At 41.8% G+C, this 20306-nt stretch overlaps 2 protein-coding genes across 22 annotated transcripts in view; one reads left to right on the top strand and one right to left on the bottom strand.

Annotated features, from left to right (window-relative positions):
* Positions 1-6239: 6239 nt before the first annotated feature.
* The window catches only part of EPB41L2 (erythrocyte membrane protein band 4.1 like 2), a 213617-nt gene continuing 199550 nt past the window's right edge, over positions 6240-20306 (bottom strand). For 20 of the 21 annotated variants that reach the window (XM_087444106.1, XM_087444101.1, XM_087444109.1 and 17 more), the window contains one exon: positions 6555-7786. The gene's annotated coding sequence lies outside the window, so the exon portion shown is untranslated. Of the gene's footprint in view, positions 6259-6554; positions 7787-20306 lie in introns of those variants that run through there. The other variant, XM_087444098.1, reaches the window with a different exon arrangement.
* LOC101400585 (endoplasmic reticulum disulfide reductase DNAJC10) lies at positions 16626-19135 on the top strand. The gene has a single exon (XM_004422318.3). The coding sequence runs from the start codon at positions 16641-16643 to the stop codon at positions 19023-19025; it is 2385 nt and encodes a 794-aa protein (XP_004422375.1). The 5' UTR covers positions 16626-16640; the 3' UTR covers positions 19026-19135.

Raw genomic sequence — 20306 nt, forward strand, 5'->3', positions numbered from 1 at the left:
CTGGGATCTCAAGAGAGATATCAGGGCTAAAGATCAAATTTGGTATTGGCAGAGAATAGGAGCAGATCCAATAAAGCCAAGGGGAGGAGAACGATGGGGCACGGGGGCTCGGTCAAATGCTACAGAGGAAGGAAGCTCGGCATTGGAAAAGGCCACTAGATTTAGTAATTAGGACGTCACTGATGAGTGTTAATATTTCACTAGAGTAGGTTTATGTAAAGTTGTATTTTAAGGGGTTAAGGAGTATGTAGGTGGTGAAAAGTTGAAATTGCCAATTTTCAGTAAAAGATACCAAAAGGTAAAAGAGAGAAGACCAATTTGACATATCTAAAGACTGTTTAAGTGCCCAAACACATTTTTTGGAGGGAGGAGCAGGGACAGAAGCCCTGTCTTATTTCCATATCGCCAGGCCCTGGTCTACAGACATGCTTTAAAAATGCTTATTGAATGGGGTGGGGGGGGGGTCTTATTAAATTTAATCCACACTTAATCTGCTAAATATTAAATATACTTATCATATAACAATTTTCATTACAGTGGTAATTTATCCACCCTAGCCGGGAACATTCCTTAGAAATAAGCATCTACATTTCTCTTGGGAGCAGTCGAGGAGGTAAGGAGAGACATATAATAGGCTTTGCTCTGAAGACCTGGACTCTGTAACTTGCTGGGACCACCGGTGTAGAAACGCTGGATAATAAGCACTTATGTGGAGTAAATGACCAATGGCACGCAGCTGTCTCCAAAGTATTAACTGATATTTTTCCTTTCAGTTAATGAAGAACTGTCCCAGACTCCCGGCCAACACAATTGTGACGCTGGCTCGTCCCCGTACCGGAGAATGAAACGAACGTGACTGCAGGGGACTGATCAATGGCTGAAGCACAGGGAATTTCCACTGGTCAGAGAGCAAAGGTCAATGGCTTAGCTAATACAGCAGGTGAAACTAGAACCACTGCAAAAATAGAATACTAAGATGCTCGTTCTGAGCCATATTGAAAGGTGGCAGCTGTTATTCAAGAGGACTTCTATGAGACTCAGCTTAAACAGCAGTTCGTCCGAGAGTACCAAGAAGATAAGATTTTCTTGGATGCGCTCTAGGGACTGCCCACATTTAACTTTTTAACTTTTATATGGCTCCTCCAAAGGGTATATTTTTGAAATAAAATTCTTAAACATCATGATTACATAATCCCATAGTAGCCCACATTATTCTGATTCTAGAGGTGAAGAAACTCTAGTAGAGATCAGATGGGATGCAGAGGAATACTTGGAGAGCTCCGTGGACCCCTCCGTGCGAGTCTCCCCACTTCCTCCTCCTGTAGTTCGGCAACTCTTCAATGACACCTTTTCAGGCAGCACTTCCGGCCCTGAGTTTGCTGCTCTCCTTTTCCCAGTTGCTTGCACAAATCACATCATCAATGTGACAACCCACAAAACAAGCAGAGCCTCTCGATACCAGGTATGGATCACCACGAATGTAGCTTTCAGCACGACATGACTTGGAAATACCAGCAATGTGGTGTTGGGAACAGGAAAGAACAGAATGTTTGTTCATGTAACTCATATGGAGAATAATTCAAGCCTTTGCCTCTAAAACCAAAACATCAGCAAGCTATTTATAAATATGGAAAGAAGTCAACATTGCACTAGCAGAATTCTTTCAGTGGGAGCCCCAAAGAGCCAACATAGGTAACATTTAATTCAAAGTGGTAGTTAGATTGTGATTACTATTGTGTTCTCCCGTTTTCTAGTTAACGTTAACAAGGATGCTTAACATGTCCTATGTGTGAGTCTGGTTATATTCCAATATTTGCTTTGAATCTAATAGGCTATTAGACTGATAACTATAAAACAGAGAATTTGGTCACCTCTGTAAGAAATGCACCAATTTCTGTAGTGACACAAAATCATATAAAAGACTGTGTGGATGACCAAAAGCACAAACACACCACCAGTGCCAAATATTTTCTGCTTCTCCCCACCCCCACCCCGCTCTAAAATTCTTCATATGCATCCAGTAAGTTATTAGTCTCCCTTTGCACTTCTTGCATAATATAAAACTCACTGTTCAACTGAAGACACTCATTTCTGTGTTTTATTGCGTTTGATTACAATGAAATGTCTGCTGGGGCTTTCAGACTGACGTAATTTAGAATGAGTGTTCATGCCATATGGAAAGAATAACGATGTTGTTTCAGTTCTGGGAGGGATCTCTTTTTAGCCCCTGGTGGAAATCAGCTTATGTAAAAACGCTTTCTTTAACAGAAGGCGTGAAAGGTTGCATCGTATTCCCAGCTGCCAGCCAAGTCTGTGGTCCGGCCACCAGCGTTTGCTCCACCTTCTGGAACCTGGCACTTCGGAAGCCTGACTCTTGGCTCTGGTAGATGCCATTCCACCCTCTCAGGAAAATGCATCCCTCACCAGGGAAAACACATCTCAGCTACTGTGGTAACGGAGGCGCTCTAAACATACATGCTTTCAGCGATAAGCAGAACCAAGTAGTTTAAGGCGAGACCTATTTCCTTCATTGCTGTTTAAGATGAGTAAGGAACGTCCAGTGAAAACATGAGCAGATTCATGAATGTTTTTTATACGTAGAGAGGAACAGAAATGTTAGTGTTCCCAGGGAGAGGCAAGTCCCAAGTGTTTCACTGTAATCTGCTCGAAGCCACTGCTACTCCATTCGACGAATCCTTCCAGAGCACAGCCCACCAGCTGCAGTCACGTCTTTGCTCTTGACTGCTCACGGTCCAGTTTAAGATCTCACTCCAGCTTGGCCTGCTCGGCTCCTCTTCATCACACTGTCCCCTAGACCAGGCGGGCAGTCTCCTGACATTATCCTATATCCTGTTCCATCCTAAACTCCAAAGCCTTTCACCAGGGGCCAAAAATGCTCTCACCACCCTAAATGGTCTCACCTTAACAGTTCCCAATCTTATTTCTAATGTTCTAGTATCTAAAAGAATTCCCAATTCTGTTTCCCCAACATAAGACCTTTAATCAAATATTTTAACGGGCGTTCTAATCTCTGTTGCCACTTATTCAATGCAAATTTACCAAAGAATATATATTTTTTTACAGAGCTCACCTAAGGCTGTTAATATTATCTTTCCATCTCTCTTGTTGACAGTGTTGGTAATTTGGAAATCTGCAGTTGGGAAACTGCAAGTCCATGACCATTCCTTCACATCCTGAACCTAAACAAGTGGATAAAACAGAAAATTGGGCAAGGAAGGGCACACATTATGTTCTCTGAAATATTACGTGCAACCCTTAAAAAAAAAAAAACTTCTTATAATTAATCTGACCAGGTAACAGCCTCTAGTACTTTCTAGATTTAATTTAGTAGCAAGCAGAAAATCAAGAACAGATTAACACTCCCATACACCAAAAACAGCTTTTCCTTGAAATCTTAAGTTCTTCAGCAAGACTGTCTCTCAGAAATCAGAATTCGTAACTGGTAAGCACATTTAGGCCACCAATTTCTGATTTGTTTAGAAAAAGAATTTTCAGAACAAATGCTCTTGAAGTTCTTGCTTTCTGACTTTACAATTAGTGTGCTCATCAGAAGAGACCTCTGCATTTATCCAAATTTACACAATGGTATTTACCCTCACAGATGAGTGATAAACATAGGAGAAAAGATATTTTCAAAAAATTGTATTTATAATTACTACCAAACAGATTGGGAATTTAAAAATACTCTTTCCACTTTTCAAATCCACATTCCCAAACTCAGATTATCAAGAGCAGAGGTTTCTAAACTTTATTTAGGTAATGAAGCCTTTTTGAGAATTTGACGAAACCAGGAATCATCCTTCATCGCTAGGAAAAATGCATATACCCATGATTTTGCATATAATGGGGGAAAGCCTAGCCCCTGGAATCTCTCCAGGCGTCTGTGGTTAGAAAGCCTGCAGCCAGAGTCTCAAGAAAGGACTTGTGCTGCCTCTTACAGCAGCCACCTTAGCTGCCTCCATACAGCAGAGGATGAGTAGAGCACAAGGGGTTCCTGACACTGGAAGGCTCACAGGAAAAGTCAGGTCCACACAGCTCCAAAGGCAAAACCTTCCCAGCAGACTTCCCAAGTAGCCTCATAATAGCACAGAATTCTATTATGGAAAGCCCTCACGAGAACACAGCTCAGACCAGCAATATCCTCCATAAATTTGCCCTTGGTAGGTTAAGTGATGCACAGTGCTATTACTCATGATTACCATTTTTTGAGGACATTCTTGTACCGAGTTCCACTAGGCATTTTATACATTTTTATTTCATCTAACCACCAGAATACCCCTCCCTTGGGATGTATTACCACCCTCACTTTACAGATGTTTAAATGCCTTCATTAAACTCACATAGTTCAGTTACTCAGAGTAGGGGATTCAAATGCCCACGTGTAGGATACTGAAGCCAGTTTTTGAAGCAAAATATCATTTTATACAACTTGAAGCTGCTACAAATCTAATCTGGCACCATAACTATACATAGGGTCAGTGTTTTTGATCCTGAGGCCAAAAGTCAGAATGACTGACACCTAGGATTTGCCAGCTGGCCACATGCTCTCCTGGGCCAACTCTCTCTCCACTGTGGCCTATTCCCAGCAAATCAATATGTGAGCAGGTGCGTGCAAGGATCAGGGCAAGGCCACACTGACGTCTGTGAAAATAATCAGAAGTATGTGCCCTATTGTTGCTGTCTCAGCAGTGACATTCACACATCCTAGTCTCTAGTGCAAGCGTGTGTGACTTGTGGAAATGGACTAGAGCAGCACTCAGTGAAGAACAAGGTATTCTCTCACAACACATGGAGAAAGAACTTTTTCTTTCTTAATTTATGAGGCTTTATGGGGTTTTTTAGCCTTTTATTATGGAATATTTTAACAGAATGACATAATAAACCCTCATCTACCATCACCCAGCTTCAGCAATTATCAACTCAGGGCCCATCTCGTTTCATCTAAACCATGACTCTCTCCTCTCCATCGTATTATTTTGAATTCTCAGACAACTATATGATGTTCTCAGACATCGTACAACTTTATCCATAAATGAGGGAAACAATACTTAATGAAGTCCATGCTGGGCAGCAGTTACGGCTACAGTTTGCTTCACTGCCAGAGTCCTGGTGATAATGTTTCCATGGATTATGGTCTACAGAATGAGTCAAGTTACAGGATATCAGAAAGGAAAATAGAAGTGACTCACAACAGTGAAACACCAAAAATCTACCAACTCCATGCATTTTAAAAATAACCTTATTTTTTATTTTGCTGTGGCCTGTGGAAAATGCATTGCTGTTTCCTATGTGAAATCATATCCATAAAAACTCCATGTAACTAAAAGGAATTATTGCTTATCACCCCCAAATTACATTGCTTTTGACTTAAGATAAACAGCACCTGGAGGTCTCATCTCTGAACCTGGCTGACCTATTTTATTACTTGGGGGTTTGAAAGCTCAGTTGAGAGAGTGCGACTATAACATCCTGAGAAATATTTTTGTAAGAAATACAAAATATTAAAAATGACACTGTTTCCAGCTGCTCTTGGGAACTAAGCCCCAGAGATGCTCCAGACGCCTCTGGGACCCCGAGCCCTCTCCTTGCTGCCTCAGCTGAATGAAACTGAGCCCCAACCAAACACACAGGTCCTGGTCCCCTGGGGCTGCCCTAGACACACTGACTTCCTGTGGCTGCAGCTGTCATTAGAAGTATGGAAGGACGTGGTTCTCAAAAGACCCTGGCAAGATCAACCTTTGATTTAAATGTGAGTGTTATACATGCAAGCTTTCTGATGAAAAATATATTTACGGAATCACAGTTGGTTCCGTAATCTTTCTAAGGCTTGGCGTGCTGAGATAGGCTTCTCCAGAGAGGAGAGGTTGTTTTTGTAATAATTGTAGAGGAAGTGAGAAAGACCTTTCACAACGTGAGAGAGAATTCAGTGGGAACAGTCTCCAAAGACAGTTATGCGAATTCTATTTAACACGCTCACTTTCAATGACCAGGGAAAGAAATTCAACCTAACATTTTAAACGGAATATACCCTGTTGGTCATTTGTGAATAATGCTTTCAGTGTTGAAGAGAAAATCCAGCACTTAATCTGATGTGTCTCAGCGAAAGCTTCATAACCAACCATCTGGATTAGATAGGGCCGCAGCCCCGCAGCAGGGCCCCTTCTGCCTGACGCACTGAGGCCCTGGGGACAGGAAAGCATAACACGGAGCAGAGGAGCAGGATTCATACGGCATTTCCTGCAAACAAAACATACACAAAGAAAATAAGCAAAAAATATCCCTTGGAGAATATGTAAAAGCTGGGGTGGATTATGTAACCAGGCAGAAGGAATCTGACATTCTCAACATTAGATTTACAAACTTTCAACACGGCCCTAGCCACCTGACATCAGTGATGCTGGCAGCAGCACCAAATCATAAAAGATATGAATACCAGACTTAAAAAATGCTACAATCCATAAAATATTAGGACTTCTGGCTGAAAATATCACTTAGTTTATTTTTTAAACCCTTATAAAAATAGAAGTGACAAGTTTAGAGAATAAACAAACTTTATTTTATAACAGTATTACAGAAAGCAAAATATCATTTAATACAACTTGAAGCTGCTATAAATCTAATCTGGCATCATCACTATACATAGGGTCAAAGCAGAGGAAAAAATGTTCAATACAGTTAATAAGTCCTATCAGGTCTGGTGTCAGCTTTACACGGTGCGGCTTTCTCCCAACCATCAAAACCACCAGCGCCCCTCCCAGTGTCCTCACGGCTCGTGAATCATCAAACTCTGAAGGAGACAGACCTGCTCAATAACACAAGGTCAGTTTTACATGGAGACAAGGAGGTTTAATACAAAGCAAGTGTTCTACACAAGTGTTCAAATGATGGGAAGTATTGCAATTTGGACATGTTAAGAAAGAAAGCACTAAGGTTTTAAGCTGCCTGAATGTTTTAGTAGAAGGGAAGAAACCGTTCTCTCTTCTCTTCCCTCCTGGTTCTGGAATGCTGCCGAAGAGCCTGTGTCTGAGAAGCTTTGGCACTGTGGTGCGGAGGGTCTCTGAACACAGCGTGTGGTCCGAGAACTTCTTCCCACGTCTCCAATCTGGAGCTTCTCTGACTTTCTACTAAAAGTACAAAGTCACAGGACTGGAGAGTCAAAAGTGTTCAGTATAAAAAATATCCCCAATGAGATTCTAAAATATTAGAAAATTTTCAAGATGTAAGAAATGCTTTTAATCTGCATTAATATTTTCTCATACAGTATATTTACTGCAATCCGAAAACTGTCAATATTTGCTGCAAGAATTCAATGGGGAGGGTCTGGAAGAAGCGGAGTATCGGAACAAGTCACAGAGCTTCCTTTCGCACAACAGCACCGGTTCAAGTGAACGGCACCTCACCAGCCCGGGCTGGCTTTGTTCACTATCATTGATCAAGATGAGTCATAAAAAGCAGGTAATTGTACACCAAGTAAACAGAAACCAAACACAAAACTCCCTAATTAAAAAAAAAAAAAAAAGGAAAAGAAAGAACCAAGAATATTTAGAAGTGGTTATAAAACAAAATAATATATTAAAATGCGAGGGAACGGTATAGACCAGAGCTGTTAAGGTAAGGTTTGGTGTTGGCATTTTAATTCTTCAGGCTTCTGGTCATTGTTACCAGTCGTAGTATATATCGCTGGAGTAGTGGTGTAGCATTAAGACTTGGAATGGTCGAAATTCTTCAGGTTCACATAGTTGAGTGTTGTTTAAAAAATGAATTTCTAGGAAGGAAAAAAAACAGTCAAGTCTTCAATATTCCAAAGACAAAGGCTTGAAAAAAAATGTAACACTCATCAAATTCCAAATCAACTAATTAACAGTTACTATCTGCCTACTTGTACAATAAATAATATGTTTACCAGAAGACATACATGAGAGCCTGTTCTACCCCTGAGAGCCTTAAAATATCCAGAGAATTGACAAGCATGCTAGAAACAGCTGGTAAATAAAAATACACCAAAAAAGAGTTAATTATAAAACAGAGGTAATTCATACAGTAAAAATCTAAAAAAGAGAAACCAAAAAGAAATCTAAAAAGAGAAACCCATTTAAGCTAGATTCAAGGAAGGAGGAAAAGCAGTCAATTCTGACTTCGCTGAAATGAACAGAAAGGGTGCTGCAGGTGGGGGACAGAATGAGGGAAGGGGCATGGAAGCGAGGAAGAGCACGACGTTAAGATGCGCATGCAGACGTGGGGAGGGGGATGGAATGAACGACAGGAATAGGACAGTGAAGACATGGACGTTATGAAGCTGAGTAAGGGCGTGGTGAGTAATGGAGAGTAAGGTGAAAAATACCAGGTCTACTCTTCAACCAGACTGGGAAGTATGAACTTGATCTAACAGACAAAGAAAGAAGGAATATAGAAGGAGCATTCAGACAAAAAGACCAACTGTCGGTCTACTGCAATGACCCAGAGCAGCGTGTGAGAGGGAGAAGAGGGTCAGAGAGCCGGGGGTGACAAGTTCACATGGGGTGTGATGAGCCCAGGCGAGGAGGTTAGATGGGATTCTCCCTTGGTTTTGAGGAAACTTGGACACGACCTGACTTATGTTTTGAAAACATCGCTGCAGCTTCAGTGTGATGGACAGGCTAAGGTGGAGAGGACTCCCACTGTCAGGAGGCCACCTCGGCCGTCCAGGCTGCATGGGGAGGATGACAAGGGTCAGGCACGACTGCCAGATGGCAAGGACCCGAGCGGAGTGGATGCTACAGAAATGGAGTGGGAGAGAGGACTCTGAGAGGCAGCACCGAGGGAGAAGATCAGAGGTGGGGACTAGGAAGCACGTACCAGAGAGGACTATCGGGTTTGGAGTCTGGGACCTCAAAACCCGAGGGGAAATGACAGGCTTAGAGCTGGGTGAGGTCTTAGGACTAGGGACGTCGACTTGAAGTCAGCCTCTTACACCAGCATGAAGGCATTAATGAAACCAACAGATGGAGCGTGTCTCGTGTGAGTATTAGGAAAATGAAAGACACAAGTCTTGGGGAAGCCCACAGTCAAAGGTAGGGAGGTAAGAGGGAGGACTGAGACAGGAGTGGACAGGGAAGCAGATGACAAATGAGCACGGTGCAGTGTCCCTGAAAGAGAAGAGGGTTTGAAGAAGACAACTGTTTCCCTCTCTGCTTCACCCTGCTTGGAAGTTCTGGCAGATGCTCGGTGATTACAGAGGACAGTGGAGAGTGATCCTTAACGTCCTTTGTAAGAGGACGTTACCGGCCACAAAGTCAATTAGCACGTACACTCTTTTGGTTAGATAAAATGAAGTCTTGTTTCAATGAAAAACACTCTCCACCATTTAGATTTATCACAGATATTATTATAGCCTCTTGATTATTCAGGAGAGACTGATTAACCAAATCACTGTTGCCCACCTTGTCTGCTTCAGGCTATTTTGGTACTCATTAGTACTTCTTGATTCCAGGCAGGGTAAAAAAATCAATGGAGAAAACACTAAGCCATCTTTTTTTAGGTTAGTAATTGTGCAAAGAAATGTGGGGGATGGTAACGGGGAATGGATAAAACGACCAATCAAACTGGATTTGGGAGTTATCTGCGACCTTCGGTCACGCTGTCTATCCCTGTTCTGAGAGCTGGTGGCTCTGGCTCTTTGCTCAGGGAATAAGCATTGTCTGCTGCACACAGCTGCCACCTGGCCCAGCTTATGCTGTAGAAAACGAACCCCTGACGCTTCTAGCACCTGGCAACCTACAAAAACAACGAGGTTTAGGATTCTAGTCTCCATTTCCTCTAGGCTCCAAGTCACATTATTTCACTCAATCTGTTTTTGCCCAAAATAAAAATCTCAATTTGTAAAAGAAAGCTAAAATTAAACTTGCTTCAAAATCATCAGTAGACAAATAGGAATCTAGGAGTACGTAAGAACTCAGTGAAAGAGATCTTGATTTCCAAGAGCTTCAACATTTACTGAAACACATGGAGAAGAAAAGACAGTTACCCATGTAAACTCAAATATTATTTACTCTCATTTATTCTCAATCAAACCACCAGAAAGCAAAATAAATGAATTTTTTTTCTGGTAATAAGTATTACAAATGACAACCTTAATGAGCTCTTAGGATTCCAAACAGCTTTCAGAGTCAGAGAAAATTACATTTATTGTAATTTTAATGTTAAATACATTTTCTCGTTCCTTAAAAAGCAGCAAATCAAGTACAGCTCTGAGTCAACGAGATAGTCAACGCTTCCGAACAGCCCAGCTCCTTATGGTTCCGGATGGATAGGGACCCGTTTACTGTACGAAGTTCTCTATTTACACATCCACCTATCTTGTTTGGACTGCTTCTTGCACTTAAACACATATAGAAATGTATTCCCAAACTGCAAACATCTAGCTTTTGAGCTGGGAAAGAGAAAAGATAAGCATGGAATCACCGATGCCTCTGGTACACAAGCATCAGAAACCTTAAGGTTTCCTGTCCTTTTGGCATTATCCGTGGGAAAGAAAAACAATGTGATATTTGGCCATTTTTAACAGACAATGTCTTGCGTCTCAATGATTTCTTACATATCCCAAAGCAAACTGAAAACCAGGCGCTGGTTCTTCATCTAAGAGCTGTCAAGTTTCAAGAACTCTCTTTTTTAAAAATTTTTATTGAGCTAACACTGGTTTAGAACATTATATAAATTTCAGGTGTACATCATTATATTTCGATTTCTGTGTAGACTACACAATCTTCACCAACCAAAGACTAATTACCATCTGTCACATGTACCCCTTACTCTTTTCACCCTCCCCTGACCCCGCTCCCCCTCTGGTAACCATCAACCTAATCTCTGTCTATGTGTGTGTTTACTGTCATTTTTGTATCTTCCACACGTGAGTGAAATTATGTGGTATGTGACTTTCTCTGACTTATTTCATTTAGTATAATACCCTCAAGTTCTATCCATGTTGTTGCAAATGGCATGATTTCATCTTTTCTGATGGCTGAGCAGTATTCCATTGTGTATATATACCACATCTTCCTCATCCACCCATCTATTTTTGGGCACTTAGGTTGTTTCCAAGTCTTGGCTACAGTGAATAACGCTGCAAGGAACATAGGGGTGCAAATATCTTTTCAAATTGGTGTTTTTGTCTTCTTTGGATAAATACCCAAAAGTAGACTAGCTGGATTGTATGGTAGTTCTAGTCTTAATTTTTTGAAGAATCTCCATACTGTTTTCCATAATGTCTGCAACTCTTTCTTTTCTTTTAAGCTTGAATTCTACCTCATGTTCACAGAAGTCTGGACATCTTTACTTTGTCAATACAAATTGGCAGGCCTGGGGCCAGCCCAGTGGCGCAAGCAGTTGCGTGCGCGCCCTCCGCTTCAGCAACCCGGGGTTCGCGGCTTCGGATCCCAGGTGTGCACTGATGCACCGCTTGTCAAGCCGTGCTGTGACAGTGTCGCATATAAAGTAGAGGAAGATGGTCACGGATGTTAGCTCAGGGCCAATCTTCCTCAGCAAAAAAAACAAAAAAACAAAAAACAAAAAACAGGAAGATTGGCATCAGATGTTGGCTCAGGGTTGATTCTCCTCACACACAAAAAAGACAAATTGGCAGGCATTAATTACTGGCATTAATTCAACCTGCTTTCACTTTTGACAATGTCCTAACATTCACCATGGGTCTGGATGAGGTCACAGCTGTGAAGTATATGAATTATACTTTCTGTATTAGAACTGTAAGCAAAAACACAAACTATGGTTTCCATGCTTGTTTCCCACCTCTGGACTATACAATGTCAGTGAACATTTCTAACTGCTGTAGTCACATTTCATAGCCGGTGTCCCCCCTCTTTTGACTGGAGAATAGGTCAATGTTTTATCTAATCACAGGTCTAATTCCATGTCCAAATAAATTCTTCAAGGATACATGCAAGTTGCCTACTTTGCCTTAAGTCCTCATGGAGGGTTCAGAGCATTCCTAAATTTATCCTTCTCAGTGTGCCCACAGGCAGTGGGAAATCAGTCAGGTTCAAACACTGAAGTTCTAGGATCTCATCTGAAAAGTACAACCTCAGTGTCTCCCGAGATGGGGGCGCACATAGTGGGTCCCTATCTTGTGCATCCTCTACTCCAGAAATTGACTCAGTAAATTGCAAATGTGTACTTTTAAAAAACCGTTTGACACAAACTACTAGAAATACTGCCTTTAAGTACTCATCCAGGGAGAGTCTCAATAAAAATGCAAAAATGTAGTTTTTATCCAAAATAATTAATGCAAGAAAACATAACATTTCTTCAGATTAAAGAAGATTCAATTACCAAAGGGAAGCAATAGAACCAGAGATTTTGAAAATGTGAAGAAAACATTTATGTAAGACACAAGGCAACTATTTCCTAAATAAAAATGAGGTCCATGCACTTGAGTGTCAAGTTCAGTTTTTGTTTTTTTTTTAAAGATTTATTTATTTATTTTCCCCCCCAAAGCCCCAGTAGATAGTTGTATGTCATAGCTGCACATCCTTCTAGTTGCTGCATGTGGGACGCGGCCTCAGCATGACCAGAGAAGAGGTGCGTCGGTGCGCGCCCGGGATCCGAACCCTGGCCGCCAGCAGCGGAGCGCACGCACTTAACCGCTAAGCCATGGGGCCGGCCCCTCAAGTTCAGTTTTAAATACAACAGTTTATGGATTTCATTTCTTTCTAATGCTAAATTTGCATTTTATTCTTCTTTGGTTCTCAATTACATATTTGATTTTAATTTTTAAACAGACTTTCCATTGCAAGATTATAAGAATCCTAGAGCCAAAAATGCAAAGACGGTAAATTTCTACTTGGTTAACCCAGGAAACAGTCAATTTTTACCATGTTTGTATGACCACTGTAATTCAGACCCACCAGTTCTCAAGTGTGGTCTGCAGCCCCTGGGGGCGCCAAGACTCTTTCCGGGGTCGTGCAGTCAATGCTATTTCATAACCGTACTGAGACATTACTGCCCTTTGCAGGGTGCTGACATTTCCCTGACGCTGCAACAACCACGGTGAGTAAAGCCAGTGGCATCTCAGCACAGGTCAGGGCGGTGGCACCAGACTGTACCAGAAGTCACTGGATTCCTTACCGCCAGGCCCTTGCAGTGAAATAACAAGAAAGCCAGTGTCGCTTAAGGATGTCCTTGACGAAACAAGAAGTTATTCATTGTCTTGCATCTCAGCCCTTGAGTGCATGTCTCTTTAATGTTGTGTGTGATGAAGGGAAGCACACACACAACACCCTGCTGTGTACCCACGTGCATCGGATGTCCTAGGAAAGGCATCTGCAGGGGTGTTAGGACTGTGAGTTGAAGAAGTTGCTGTTTTCATAGAACATCTCTTTGACTTGAGAGAATTACTGACAAACTATGTTATTCAATTTGGACATCTGGCAGGCATTCTCTTGAAAATAAGGTGGGCCTGTCACTTCAAGGAAAACAATTGACAGTGCTTGGCACCAATGATAAAATTCAAGCTTTCGGGTGAAAATTAGAATTTTGGAAAATTGTATTTTGGCCACATGAGCCCAACAGCTTCCTAATATTTAAAGACTCTTCTGATGAGGTCAGTGGCAACTACTGAACTTTTTACTGTCTCCACCATTTTGCCATTGCCAGGATGCCACATAGTTGGAACCATACAATATATGTAGCCTTTTCAGACAGGCTTCTTTCACTAAGTGATTATTTTTAACTTAATATTTTAAAAACTATTTGATTTATATTATGGTAAATTTCAATACATATGATTCACCTAAACAAAAGCTCTTGGGCTCTTCAGTAATTTTTAAGAGTGTCCTGAGTGGTCACTGAGACCACTGTGCCTAGAACTGCTGCTATCAGATCTGCTTCCCCTAACCTACTGGGGTTTCCTTCTCTCACAGATATTTACTTGTGTGTCTGCTGAACACAAAGGGAAAACATTAAATCTAGCATTTTTTCCTTTTCTGTCAAAGGAAACTCAGCACCTGTCCTACAAACAATTCAGCACAATGGTTTTGATTCTTCTGGTCCGTCTGAACAAACGAACGCTATGTGGTGCCGCTCTCACGAGGGCACGCGGAGACCCCCGTGTCAGGACGAGGCGGGCCCTCCCTGGTCTCCGTGTCCTCTGAATGCCAACTCTATTGTGCTCGATGACATACACGTTAACACAATTGCACTGCCCAGACAAAAAGTCAGTTCAAAGTCTGCTAGAATCACAAGTCAAGTAAGTATTTTTACTTTCAGGAGAGTCCGTTTTGAGATGTTTTCCCCAAAGTTTCATTTGTTTAAAAAAAACACAACAGCATCTTTTTGCCTTTCACAGCTGCACCTGCTTCCCGCTCCAGAGGAGGTTTTAGGAAGAGCATCTCCCGTCCCTCCATCTGTGCTTAAGCCAGCTCCACTCCTTCACCTCTGAGGCAAGGGTGAGCCGTCAGGTATCCCACCCGGCCAACTAAATGGGTTTTCTTTAAAGCTAACAGTAATTTTCCTGTTAGAATCTTTACATGACACATTCAAATCACTCTGCTTAAACAATTAGCACCACGCAGAAATGTCAGAATATCCTGTCAAATGAAAACATCATCAGTTTTACCTCGTTTTTAAACATGATTATTTTATAAAATCTGGTTTTACTTGTTCACTTAGCTTTATATCAGAGCTGCAACCTCAAAGACATTTTGTACAAAATACATTTTTCTAAAATGAATCATGTTTCAAGTACACTGGTGGGAGGTTTGTTATTTGAAAGACTCCCATGATGACTCCTTCTGCAAAGCAACACGTAGTGTGGATTCAGACTGACTGAGGGCCGGCCTGGCTCTGTCATTCCCAACTGGGTGATGTGGGTGACGGACTCTACCGCTCCAGGCCTCGTCCTCATCTACATCATAGTGACTGCAAGAACCAACTGAGATGATAAGTGGAAAGTTCTCAGACAAGCCGGGCACAGAGCAGACACTCAGCAAACGTAAGCTAATACTATTTTCATATATATTTCACTCCTAGTTTTGCTCCAAATTCAATTCAATTCTACTCTTAAAGATAGAGATGTCCAGTTCAGTTTCTCCATTAGTAACTGCCTGAGCCAGTATACTGGTTTCCTAACAGGACACCTCATCTATTCTAGCACCCTTTCAATCAATCCTACACACCACTGATGAGTTACTCTTACTGAAGGACAGTGCTGAAATGCTCTTCCCATACTCAAATACCCTGTGCAGATGCCCTACAGAGTCTAAACTAAGGTGCTGACTGGAATGTAAGATCCTCTGCAACTTGCCTTTGACAAGTCTTCCCAGCTCTGCGGGAACTCAACACACGGCCACCAAGTAGGATGTGATCTTCCTGACACCCACTCCACTGTTCTCCTATACGCTCTCTCCTCTCTGCCCATCTCCATATGTTCAAATCCTCCCCAGTGCTCTGCACAGACGAGCTTTCCTGCTGCCCTGTGGGGAGGTCTTCCCTGCCCCGCCACTCAGAAACAGTTTCTCCTGTTCATGTTCATAGCCCTTTATCTGGGCTTCTCTTAAAACATACTAATTTTTACCCTATATGTTACTTGTGTACATCTTCCTATGCCTTCCTCTCTTTCCCACAACAACTATCACAGTCCCTTGAACGTGGTATGTTCACAACATACACGAATGAATCCACGAATGAAAGTAATAGGGACAAATCTGCAAGACAAGACTGAAGAGCAGGGGTCTGGGGAGAGAAAATCATCAGAACTCCATTGGGTCTCCAGGAGAGAGCACCACTGCCCATGTTCACCGTCACTTTAACCACAGAACCCCATCAGGTCTCCAGGAGAGAGCCCCACAGCCTGTCTTCACCATCACTTTCATCTGCTGTTTTAAGTGGAAAAATTTGGGGTTCATTTTTCTGTTCTATTTTGTTAAATATCTATATCCACAAGATGCCAGGAAAACTTCTTTTAAACACTTGTTTTCCCAAGTTGCTGAAGCTTTGACAAAGATTCCTAAGAGTAGCTATTATTTGGCCCTAAAGCTAGAGTCAGCCCGGGGAGACCGGCGCGCGAGGAGCCGACCGGAGGTGGCCGCGCTCGTTGCTGCCGGGGCGGCTTGTCCTCCCCCGTCCCGGGCGCGGCGGCTCGGCGATCGGAGAGCGCGTGTTTCCCTCCCGCACGCACGGCTTGCTCTCAGCCGGTGGGGTCAGACGCCGGGGATTGAGGATGGGGCAGTAGCTGCAGGAGGCGACCCCGCAACACCGAGATTAACATTTTGGGAGACAGTTTTCATGATGCTTGAGTCATCCTTGGAATAATGTGGACAGAAGTTCTCAAACTTGCATATTACATCAACGGAACCAACGGCGTATCTTAATGTTCCCTTAAATCAGAACTTGTATAAAAAAAAGAATGGGGGCCGGCCCCGTGGCTTAGCGGTTAAGTGCGTGCGCTCCGCTGCCGGCGGCCCGGGTTCGGATCCCGGGTGCGCACCGAGGCACCACTCCTCCAGCCATGCTGAGGCCGCGTCCCACATACAGCAACTAGAAGGATGTGCAGCTATGACAGACAACTATGTACTGGGGCTTTGGGGGAAAAATAAATAAATAAAATCTTTAAAAAAAAAAAAAAAAAAAGAATGGGAATCTGGTTAAATAAAGATGACGGTGACAGAGACATGAAGGGGGTCATTGTCTGTTTTCTACTAGTGTATGTGGCTGTTTTGGTGGCCACAGATCAGGATTTTTACAGTTTACTTGGAGTATCCAAAACTTCAAGCAGTAGAGAAATAAGACAAGCTTTCAAGAAATTGGCATTGAAGCTGCATCCTGATAAAAACCCGAATAACGCAAATGCACATAGTGATTTTTTAAAAATAAATAGAGCATATGAAGTACTCAAAGATGAAGATCTGCGGAAAAAGTATGACAAATATGGAGAAAAGGGACTTGCAGACAATCAAGAAGGAGGCCAGTATGAAAGCTGGAATTATTATCGCTACGATTTTGGTATTTATGATGATGATCCTGAAATCATAACATTGGATAGAAGAGAATTTGATGCTGCTGTTAATTCTGGAGAACTGTGGTTTGTGAACTTTTACTCCCCAGGATGTTCACACTGCCATGATTTAGCTCCCACGTGGAGAGACTTTGCTAAAGAAGTAGATGGATTACTTCGAATTGGAGCTGTTAACTGTGGTGATGATAGAATGCTTTGCCGAATGAAAGGAGTCAGCAGTTATCCCAGCCTCTTCATTTTTAGATCTGGAATGGCTGCGGTGAAATACCATGGTGACAGATCAAAGGAAAGTTTAGTGAGCTTCGCCATGCAACATGTTAGAAGCACAGTGACAGAACTGTGGACAGGAAATTTTGTTAACTCCATACAAACTGCTTTTGCTGCTGGTATTGGTTGGCTGATCACTTTTTGTTCCAAAGGAGGAGATTGTTTGACTTCACAGACACGTCTCAGGCTTAGTGGCATGTTGGATGGTCTTGTTAATGTAGGATGGATGGACTGCGCCATACAGGAAAACCTTTGTAAAAGTTTGGATATCACAACAAGTACCACTGCCTATTTTCCTCCTGGAGCCACTTTGAGTAACAAAGAGAAAAGCAATATTTTATTTCTTAATTCATTGGATGCTAAAGAAATATATTTGGAAATAATGCATAATCTTCCAGATTTTGAACTACTTTCAGCAAACACACTAGAGGATCGCTTGGCTCATCATCGGTGGCTCATATTTTTTCATTTTGGAAAAAATGAAAATTCAAATGATCCTGAGTTGAAGAAACTAAAAACTCTACTTAAAAATGAACATATTCAAATCGGCAGGTTTGACTGTTCCTCTGCACCAGACATCTGTAGTAATCTCTATGTTTTTCAGCCATGTCTAGCAGTATTTAAAGGACAAGGAACCAAAGAATATGAAATTCATCATGGAAAGAAGATTCTATATGATATACTTGCCTTTGCCAAAGAAAGTGTTAATTCACATGTTACCACACTTGGACCTCAAAATTTTCCTGCCAATGACAAAGAACCATGGCTTGTTGATTTTTTTGCCCCTTGGTGTCCGCCATGTCAAGCGTTATTACCGGAGTTACGGAAAGCATCAAAGCATCTTTATGGTCAGCTTAAGTTTGGTACTCTAGATTGTACAGTTCATGAGGGACTCTGTAACATGCATAACATTCAGGCTTATCCAACAACAGTGGTATTCAACCAGTCCAACGTTCATGAATATGAAGGACATCACTCTGCAGAACAGATCTTGGAGTTCATAGAGGATCTTATGAATCCTTCAGTGATCTCCCTAACACCCACCACTTTCAATGAACTAGTTACACAGAGAAAACATGATGAAGTATGGATGGTTGATTTCTATTCTCCATGGTGTCATCCATGTCAAGTGTTAATGCCAGAATGGAAGAGAATGGCTCGGACATTAACTGGACTGATCAACGTGGGCAGTATAGACTGCCAACAGTATCATTCTTTTTGTGCCCAAGAAAATGTTCGGAGATACCCCGAGATAAGACTTTTTCCCCAAAAATCAAATAAAGCTTATCAATATCATAGTTACAATGGTTGGAATAGGGATGCTTATTCCCTAAGAATCTGGGGTCTAGGATTTTTACCTCAAGCATCCATAGATCTAACACCTCAGACTTTCAATGAAAAAGTTTTACAAGGGAAGAATCACTGGGTGGTTGATTTCTACGCTCCTTGGTGTGGACCTTGCCAAAATTTTGCTCCGGAATTTGAGCTCTTGGCTAGGATGATTAAAGGAAAAGTGAAAGCTGGGAAAGTAGACTGTCAGGCTCATGCTCAAACCTGCCAGAAAGCCGGGATCAGAGCCTATCCGACTGTTAAATTTTATCCCTACGAAAGAGCAAAGAGAAATACCTGGGGAGAGCAAATAGATGCCAGAGATGCAAAAGAGATTGCTACCTTAATATATGAAAAATTGGAAAATCTCCAAAACCATGGAAAGAGGAATAAGGATGAACTTTAATGATGTCAAGGATGAAGAAACAATTGAAAAGAAATTCTAACAAATGACCTCAGAAGACATCTTTTTAGAGTGTTACATTCTTGATGGGAATAAATCAGCATTATCTTGGACTTGTAATTGCACTGTCTGAATTCTGTACAACATTGCTATAAAGGAAAGGTCTGTAGACCATGAAAAAAAAAAAAAAAAAAAGCTAGAGTCAGGTCTTCTGATTCACTCTGCTTGTTCAAATCTTGTGGCAACCTGCTATGAGAGCATTCTACAAAATCTTGAAGCTTCTTTTTAATAACCAATGGACTACAGTAAGCTCACATTCAGTATACTTAATTCTAGCTAAGCCTTTGTCAATCTTAGGTGCATAAGACAGGGAGAGATGAGAAAACATTTCTCTGCAACATCAAATAAAAGTTGTGCTTAAGAAGATAGTAACAAAACGCTTATCTTCTAGAAAAACATCTTTGAAGCACACATGAACAGAGCTCTCTAGGTTTTCATTTTGTATTTTCCTTAAATAAGAAGGTCAGTGGGAATCAAAAGAATTCATCTCTAGACCCAACTCTTACTTATTAGTTTATGTTTTTTTCTTACATCTTCAAAATCCAGTGTTATTTTATACTTACAGCACATCTCCATTTGGAATAGCCACATTTCCAGTGCTCCATAGCCTCATGTGGGTCCTGGCGACCATACCGGATAGAACAGGTCTAGATTCCCACTTGCTCTAAAGCTAACTAAGGTATTTTGATGCATGAGAGGTAAATAAAGGGCCAACATGTCCTTGCAATGTATTCCTCATGAGGACAGGAGTATCTTAAACACACACACACAAACTTATTAATTAGTTGCCATAGAAAAATTCCCTCTTAATGCCACTCATAAGTTTACATGTTTAAAAAACAGTAGCTGGAATGTCTAACATTAGAGAAGTTCTCAAGACAAATGAAACTATACTTAGCTACATAGGGACAGTATTTTATGATTCTGAGCATAAGTGACCTACGGCAAATTAATCTTTAGGATTCTGTTTCCTCATAAAAAAGGGAAAGAGAAAATGCTCTACACAGTTTAAAATTAAACATTCTCTTCATCTCCATACTCTTAAATACGCCCTGGACTAGGGTATAGTGAAGTCACAGCCACCACCTCTACCCCCGGCAGAGGCCAGGCGGGTAACAGACGTGGAGGGACACGAGTCCCAAGGCCTCACCGTGAAGGGACACGGGGACACGGAGAGCCCTTCTCTCCTCTAAGGGGGGCAGCTCCCACTCAGCTTCAGTGCTG

The sequence above is a fragment of the Ceratotherium simum genome, chromosome 19, assembly GCF_057802395.1.
Source record: "Ceratotherium simum simum isolate JZ-2026a chromosome 19, ASM5780239v1, whole genome shotgun sequence".
NCBI lineage: Eukaryota > Metazoa > Chordata > Mammalia > Perissodactyla > Rhinocerotidae > Ceratotherium > Ceratotherium simum.

Excerpts from the sequence above, each read along its gene's own strand:
- LOC101400585 (XM_004422318.3), top strand. The coding sequence starts at position 16,641 with ATGGGAATCTGGTTAAATAAAGATGACGGTGACAGAGACATGAAGGGG.